General features: G+C 46.6%; 1 protein-coding gene across 2 annotated transcripts in view; it reads left to right on the top strand.

Moving 5' to 3' along the window:
• The first annotated feature begins 4,367 nt into the window (after positions 1-4,367).
• CLPX (caseinolytic mitochondrial matrix peptidase chaperone subunit X) overlaps positions 4,368-8,307 on the top strand; it is a 38,518-nt gene continuing 34,578 nt past the window's right edge. The window contains exon 1 of one of the 2 annotated variants that reach the window (XM_001174382.8): positions 4,368-4,972. In XM_001174382.8, the coding sequence (XP_001174382.2) occupies positions 4,894-4,972 (79 nt within the window). In that variant the 5' untranslated portion in view covers positions 4,368-4,893. The remainder of the gene's footprint in view (positions 4,973-8,307) is intronic. The other variant, XM_009429355.5, reaches the window with a different exon arrangement.

The following is an 8,307-nucleotide window of genomic DNA, read 5'->3' as shown; positions in this document are numbered from 1 at the left end:
CATCTCACAAAAAAAAAAAAAAAAAAAAAAGACAAAAGAAAAAGTTTTACATAAAATGAAGACATAAAAAGTTATGTGCCTGACTGGGTGCAATGGCTCATGCCTGTAATCCCAGCACTTTGGGAGGCTGAGGCAGGCGGATCACTTGAGGTCAGGGGTTTGAAACTAGCACGGCCAACATAGTGAAACTCTGCCTCTACTAAAAATACAAAAATTAACCGGGCATGGTGGCACATGCCTGTAATCCCAGCTACTCAGGAGGCTGAGGCAGGAGAATCACTTGAACCCAGGAGGCAGAGGTTGCAGTGAGCTGAGATGGTGCCACTGCACTTCAGCCTGGGTGACAGATGGAGACTCTGTCTCAAAAAAAAGTTATGTGCCTTCAGCTATGTAGTTCGCAAAAAGTAAATAACTCAAGGAGTTAACTCCTCCAGTGTAAACTATTTGAGCTGGAAAACTGCACTTGACTTTCTTTTTAAAGCGTCATTAATCTGTCAGAAAACAGCTGAAAGTAGGTGTGATGTGGAAGGGCTGATATGACCACAAGTATTTGCCATCACTTTCCTGGTGAAGGATCCATTTTCTCACAGGGATAATCTCAGATGGCTCTGGGTTTTGTTTTGTTTTGTTTTGTTTTGTTTTCAGACGGAGTCTCGCTCTGTCGCCCAGGCTGGAGTGCAATGGCACGATATCGGCTCACTGCAACCTTCGCCTCCTGGGTTCAAGCAATTCTCCCACCTCAGCCTCCTGAGTAGCTGGGATTACAGGAGTACGCCACCACACCTACCTAATTTTTGTATTTTTAGTAGAGATGGGGTTTCACCATGTGGGTTAGGCTGGTCGCAAACTCCTGACCTCGTGATCCACCTGCCTCAGCCTCCCAAAGTGCTGGGATTACAGGTGTGAGCCACCACGCCCAGCCGGCTCTGTGCTTTTGAATTCATAACTTGAGAGGATGGCCTGATAGGAACCTGACCAGAGGTTATCTATGCAGTGCCAAGTGAGACAGAAGTCCAGTGAGCCTCTGGAGACCCAGTACTCTTTGCTCAGACCCCAAGTTCTGCTCCATCTCATGGCTACTCTGCCACACACCATGCAGCAAGGACACTCTTCCAACCTGTGAAATTCAGGTCAGAGAACATACACTTGTAAAACAGAACATGCTCCTCTGCCAAACAACCAAGTGGTTCCTAAAGAATGATCTTTAACATCTGAACCATTTCTAACATGGATCTTATTTTATTTAAACTTGACCCCCACCTATGCTCAAATACCACTTGGGAAGTCTTGATTATCCCTGTGGTACAAGTTCTCTGGTCTAAATACCACTATAAGACTTATAACATCAAAGAGCCTACCACAAAGTTAGTGTCTCAGTCCATGCTTATTGGGTGCTGATCCCAATAGTCTATCGGTAAATTCTGACCTACAGAGCATAGTTTTAGAGGAATGCATTGAAACTACCAAATTTCTGCGGCCTGTGTGATAAAGCCATCACCAGCCTCATACCAAAGCTACATGACCTTTGTTCACATTGCTGAGAAAAAGTTAAAGTTGTGTACAGCTCCCTCTGTTTTGTACTTTCTAGGGCAAAGTCTATACTCTGCTAATCAGGCAACCTCTGGGAATTCCTTTTGGGAACCCAAAAAGTTGGATTAATCATTGTTTACGTTTGTAGAACTTATGTGTATTAACACTCACCTCTTTGTCCATTGTAATTTGCTTGCTTATGTGTTGAATTTTATTTTATTTTATTTATTTTTTTGAGACAGTCTTACTCTGTCACCCAGGCTGGAGTACAGTGGTGTGGTCTCAGCTCACTGCAACCTCTGCCTTCCAGGTTCAAGCAATTCTCCTGCTTCAGCCTCCGGAGTAGTTGGGATTGCAGGCACGCACCACCACGCTCTAATAATTTTTGTATTTTTAGTAGAGATGGGGTTTCACCATGTTGGCCAGACCTCAGATTACTCCCCACCTCAGCCTCTGAAAGTGCTGGGATTACAGGCGTGAGCCACCACACCCGGCCATGTGCTGTATTTCATGAAGACACCATCCCATGATTCTGCTAAGCAAACGTATTGCTGGAAGATAAGTACTTAATCAAGTATTTACTGAATTTCTGCTATGGATTCTGCCCGTGTGGTGTGTGTGTGTGTGTGTGTGTCTGTGTGTGTGTGTGTGTATATATATATATACACATATATATATATATATATTTTTTTTTTTTTTTTTTGAGACAGAGTCTCCCTCTGTCGCCCAGGCTGGAGTACAGTGGCGCAGTCTCGGATCATTGCAACCTCTGCCTCCCAGGTTCAAGTGATTCTCCTGCCTCGGCCTCCCGAGTAGCTGGGATTACCGGCATCCGCCGCCATGCCCAGCTAATTTTTGTATTTTTAGTAGAGGCAGGGTTTCATCATGTTGTCCAGGCTGGTCTCAAACTCCTGACCTCAAGTGATCTACCCCTCGGCCTCCCAAAGTGCTGCGATTACAGGCGTGAGCCACTGCGCCCGGCCCCAAGTATATAATTAAGTGCCTGTGTCAAAGAGCTCATAGTCCAATTGGGAATACAAGGCTAAACACACATCAACCTGTAAATAAAATTAAATACTCAGTGATTCTGGAAATAATATAAGGATATGCTACACAACAATATAAGGATATTCTCATGTCATCATACTACCAGTATATTTTACTTACTTACTGTCTTATCTTTCTCCACTAGAATGGAAGCTCCACGAGAGGAGGAAAATTTAAAAAAATTCAGCGCTATTTCCCCAGTGTCTGGCATGTAACTAGTGGTTAATAAATATTTGTTGACTGAATGAATGTGAAGTCAATTCCCTAGAATAGACAGGGAAAAGGAAGTCTTACTGGAGTGGTTCCCCTAGCCTGAGCCTTGATTTAGCAACACTCTTACTCAGCTTGCTTACAGCAATCTATAGGTTTTGGCGAACAATCTCTTCTTTATTTTTATAATGAGAAGAAAATGTGACACAATTGAAAAATAAGGTGGGAGTGGGATGAAAAGAATTTAAATTGGGTGTTAGAGGACCTCAGTTCATTTATAAAAGGAAAGGTTTGTCCTTGACTCAATGAATTTCATACATTGTCTTAATGCAGAACTATTTTCAAACAAAACCCCAGTAATGAAATAGTTGAAGGCAGAGCTGCTCTGGTTGATTTTGGGGTGGCATGGCGGGTTGGCAGGGAAGGTCCATCTACTGGGTTCCTTCACCTCTACTACAAAGCTATAGCTTTTGAGAAATTCTGTGAACATAGTTTGAAACACTGGATTGAGGGAACATTGGAGACTCTCCTCTCTCAAAATTCTATTAATGGACTCAGGGGAGGAAGGCCAAGGTCTTGGTGAGGGAAGACGTGGGCTCTCTTCTGGTCTCTGCCACTTTATGCTGAGGGAGTACCAGGAGTCACCTCTCCAAAGAGAGAGAAAAATTGTGCCCCGGGCCAAGGCCAATGGCCCTTCTCACAGCTAGACACAGGGAGCTAGAAGCCACATTTCTCTGGACTGGATGGAGATTGAGGAGGGCTCACTGACTTGTGTGACCTGGTCTTGCCTCTCCCTTTGCTGCCTCCCCATCCGCACCCCCAAAGCTCAGAAATAAAGGTACCTAAGCTCACTTGGCAATTTCTCTGGGGTTCAGAGTTAATCAGAATCTCATACACAACGTACTCAGTCTGGCACTAACCCAGATGAGACAAGGGCGTGACTCACTTGTCACCATTCTCCATCTTGTGCAGCTGGTCCATCTGTTTAGCTGTGCAGAAGCAAGCCCTGCAAGAGGGCTCAAACAAAGCCTAACAGAAAAGGGTTTAATGAAGGGAGTATTTACTAGGGTGTGATCAGGTTTAAGAAAACCAGCCGGGCGTGGTGGCTCACGCCTGTAATCCCAGCACTTTGGGAGGGCGAGGCGAGAGGATCACTTGAGCCCAGGAGTTTGAGACCAGCCTGGGCAACACAGGGAGACCTCATCTTTACTAAATTAAAAAAAAGAAAGAAAGGAAGAAAAGAAAACCCTCAAGACTTTAAAGCACCCACGGACTAGCAACAGCTAGAAGCTTTATCACCACGAGGCCTGAAAGAACAAGGAGACGGAGCTGTTACCAACTAACAGTTGCTGCTCAGGGAACTAACTGACAATACCAACTCCATGTTACAAGTGATGAAACTAAGGAGAATGAGAAGATAAGGAACACAGGATGTGGAATCTCGGGGGAAGAAATTTAGTGAATCTGAAGCATCTAGTGCCTACCAAGGCACTTTAGAGACTTCCCCCCTGGAGGGTTAAGCCACCAGCCTCACCTTGACCTTCCCTGCCGCCCACTAAAAGTGACCAGAAGAAGAGCTCGACTATGACGACTCGGGACTACAAGTCCCGGCATGCATCTCTCCGCGTCTATCGCAAAACCTTTCAACTTTAGGATAAAAGGGCTTTTGGCAACCTTGAGCGTCGGGACCTGTAGTCGCCCCAGTTGGGGCTAGACGCTTGCCGTAGGGAACTCATTGGCGCCCAGGGCACCACCCCCTCGCCTTCGCCTCACGTAGCTTCACCAGCTCGTAAACACGGCGCGTGCCTACGCCCTCCGCCCCCTCCCCGGGCCTAGGGCGCAGGCGCGCGCAAGCTCCCCGGGCCCCGTAGGCTGGGGGTGGGGGGAGAAGGGGAAGGGAGGGGGGGTTGGGTGTCTACTGTGGTGAATAGACGGCTGTGGGGCAGAGAAGCGTGAAGGCCTGGCTGCCGGGCAGGTGAACTCTCCACGGGGTCTAGGGCCCGCGAAAGGGTTCGGAACCGAGTCAGCGCGCCTTGCGGGCAGGATTCACGCCGCTGTGACCCGGAGGTCCTCAAGGGGCGAAGCCCCGGCCTAGGCCTCGCGGAGATGCCCAGCTGCGGTGCTTGTACTTGCGGCGCGGCGGCCGCCCGGCTCATCACCTCCTCACTCGCCTCCGCGCAGAGAGGTAACGAAATAGTGCCACTCCTGAGCCCTCAGCCTGTCGCGGGGGGGTGGACTGGCCAATGGTTGGGGGCCCCGGGGAGGGCACGAGGCCTGCTGCACCCGGGGAGTGTGAGGGAATGCGCGGCGCTTCGCCCGGCACCCACCACTTTCCCCGTGGAATGGGGCTCTGCCAACCTCTGGAGCAGCCGTTGCTCAAATTGGAAGTAAACTCCTTCCCGCGCGCCTGCCTGCACGCTTTCAGGCCTGCTGACTTTGGGGCCGGAATGCGGCCACTTTGTAGAAACCCTGAAAGGCACAAAATGCTCCTGTTATTAAAAAATGTCTCCAGATCCCACTCAGCCCTGCCGGGGACCGCCGCCTGCCATGGCTGCGGCTCTTCTTCCGCAGCCTGGCCGGGATCCCCCTCGGGCCCGTTGGGGGCTCCAGGAGGGGCTCGGCTGAGGATCTGTCCCTACTAGGGTCCCCCAGGACTCGGGGCACCCAGATGGCCGTCCCGGACGCAAGCCGCGCGATACCCGAGATGTTACTGTCACTGTGCGGCCCTGACACTGGGACATAAACAAGGTTCACAATACTTCCCGGCGTCAGGCAAGCCCCGGGGCCCGCAGGACAGCGGCGGGAGAGATGGGGAGAAGTCCCGCAGGAGTTGGTTCGGAAGTACTTGGGTGTTTCAGCAGTCCTTTGCTGGCTTTCCCAACTTGACCGGGAGGTAGTTTCCTAAGAGTGGGGCATGTTGTTTACCTTTTCTTTCTGTTTATCTGAAGCTGTGAAAGAATGGCGCCCCAGCCAAGAGAGTCTGGAAAATAAACTTTTTTTCTCTTCCTCAAATCTGTGGATGTCAGACCACGAGGCTAGATCCTGTTATAATGACTGACTTCTAGACAAATTCGTTTTATTTTGGCTTATCGGTTTATGACCCTTGGATGGATTTTTTAAAAGGCCCCTTTTATCTAACTTCTAAGCCAATTATAAAATCCTTATTGTTTACTAAATATATCTTCCAGTTTCTTTACTACAGAAGGAAGGATTGAATGAGGTAATGTGGGCAGAAGCATTTTGTAAAATGATATATAAATGTAAGGGAGTAAATTTAATCCTAAATCGATGTTAAGCCTCAACCAGTAGATGTCCCGATTCCAGGAATTCGATTTGCAAACACTTTAAAGTGACATATTTTAATCCATTTATCTGATATATATTAATATTTGTCAAGGGTCCACTGTGTGTCAGGCCTTCTTTTAGTGCTGGAGGTAGAATGGTGAATAAGTCCTCACCCTTATGTTTAAATCTAGTGGAGTAGACAAAGAATAATAGTTTCCAGTGGGTGGATGAAGTATGTGTGTGTTCCCTTTGGTCAGGGACGGCTTCTTTGAAAGTGTTACTGATCTCTTGTAGCCAAGAGTCCGTGAACATTTTTGAATCATAGGAGATAGGCAGTTATTTTTTTTTCTTTTCAAAACGACTGTTTTCTTTCTTTTTCTTTTCTTTTCTCCTTCCTTCCTTCCTTTCCTTCCTTCCTGTCTTTCTTTCCTTTCTGTCTTTCTTTCCATCTACTGTCTGTCTTTCTGTCTTATTTTCTTTCTTTCTTTCTTTTTTTTTTGAGACAGAGTCTCGCTCTGTCGCTCAGGCTGGAGTGCAGTGGCCAGATCTCAGTTTACTGCAAACTCCGCCTCCTGGGTTCACGCCATTCTCCTGCCTCAGCCTCCCGAGTAGCTGGGACTGCAGGCGCCCGCCACCACGCCTGGCTAATTTTTGTATTTTTAGTAGAGACGGGGTTTCACCATGTTAGCCAGGATGGTCTCGATCTCCTGATCTTGTGATCCGTCCGCCTCGGCCTCCCAAAGTGCTGGGATTACAGGCGTGAGCCACCGCGCCTGGCCTCTTTTTGTGTGTCTTTCTTGATGGAATCTGCTAAGTTGCCCAGGCTGGAGTGCAGTAGCGCGATCTCGGCTCACTGCAACCTCCGTCTCCTGGGTTCAAGCAATTCTTCTGCCTCAGCCTCCTGAGTAAGCTGGGATTACAGGCGCGCGCCACCACGCCCCACTAATTTTTATATTTTTAGTAGAGACGGGATTTTGCCATGTTCGTCAGGCTGGACTCCAACTCCTGGACCCCAGGAGATCACCCGCCTTGGCTTCCCAAAGTGCTGGGATTACAGGCGTGACCACCGCACCCTGACTAGTATTTCTTTTTAAAAACAGTTGTTCTGAAATTTAGAAAGCTTTGTCTGTATGATAAAGTTCTGTAAATAGTGAAACTTAAATTGTTTTTTCTGGTTGCTGCCAGGTAATCTGGTGAAATATACTTTACAGAAACACTTCTCTTTTTTGGCTTTCAGAGCTTCTTCACCTGGGGTTTACAGGCCTCCAAAGGGTCCTTGAATAGAATTCAGAGATTCTGTGAACTTTATTTTCACTAAGCTCTAACTGAAACACAACGTTTCCTTGGCCTATGAATGTAGGCAACACATCCACAGTAGTCTTAGAAGTGTCTGTGGATTTGTCATCAATCAAAATCAGAAATATTTTCATATCACATTATAGTTGCTGATATTTCAGAATATTGTCCATACTTTTTGCTACTTTGAAATCATAGTAATTATTTAAAAAGCTGTTAGATCTTATTTAATTTTGCTTGTTGATAAAGAGGCATATTTTTAAAATTTTTTGATAACTACTTCATTATAATTTGTTTCCTTTGTTATGTATTTTATTTTATACATTTAAAAATATTATTCTGAGAAGATCTATTCAGAGGCTTCACCAGACTGCTTAAGGGGTTCATGGCACAAAAAGTGTTAGAAATCCCAATTAGTTTGCTACAGAGCTTTATCATTTTTATGAGGATTTTATGATTGGTGAATGGTCATTTTGATTGATTGCATCTGTCACTCTCCCTCAATTACTTTTTCTTTTTCTTTCTTTCTTTCTTTTTTTTTTTTTTTTTTTGAGATGGAGACTCTGTTCCTTAAGCTGGAGTGCAGTGGTGCCATCTCGGCTCACTGCAACCTCTGCTTCCTGGGTTCAAGCGATTCTTCTGCCTCAGCATCCCGGGTAGCTGAGACTACAGGCGCGTGTCACCATGCCCAGCTAATTTTTTGTATTTTTAGTAGAGATGTGGTTGCACGGTATTAGCCAGGATGGTCTCGATCTCCTGACCTCGTGATCTGCCCCCCTGGGCCTCCCAAAGTGCTGGGATTACTGGCATGAGTCACCGCACCTGGCCCCCTCAATTACTTTTTCTAAGCCTACTTTTGAGATTGATACTATCTTTATTTATTTATTTATTTATTTATTTATTTATTTATTTATTTTGAGACAGAGCCTCGCTCCGTTG

Source organism: Pan troglodytes, chromosome 16 (assembly GCF_028858775.2).
Source record: "Pan troglodytes isolate AG18354 chromosome 16, NHGRI_mPanTro3-v2.0_pri, whole genome shotgun sequence".
NCBI lineage: Eukaryota > Metazoa > Chordata > Mammalia > Primates > Hominidae > Pan > Pan troglodytes.
Note: the sequence above shows the minus strand (reverse complement) of the source record. Positions and strands in the feature narration are given on the sequence as shown.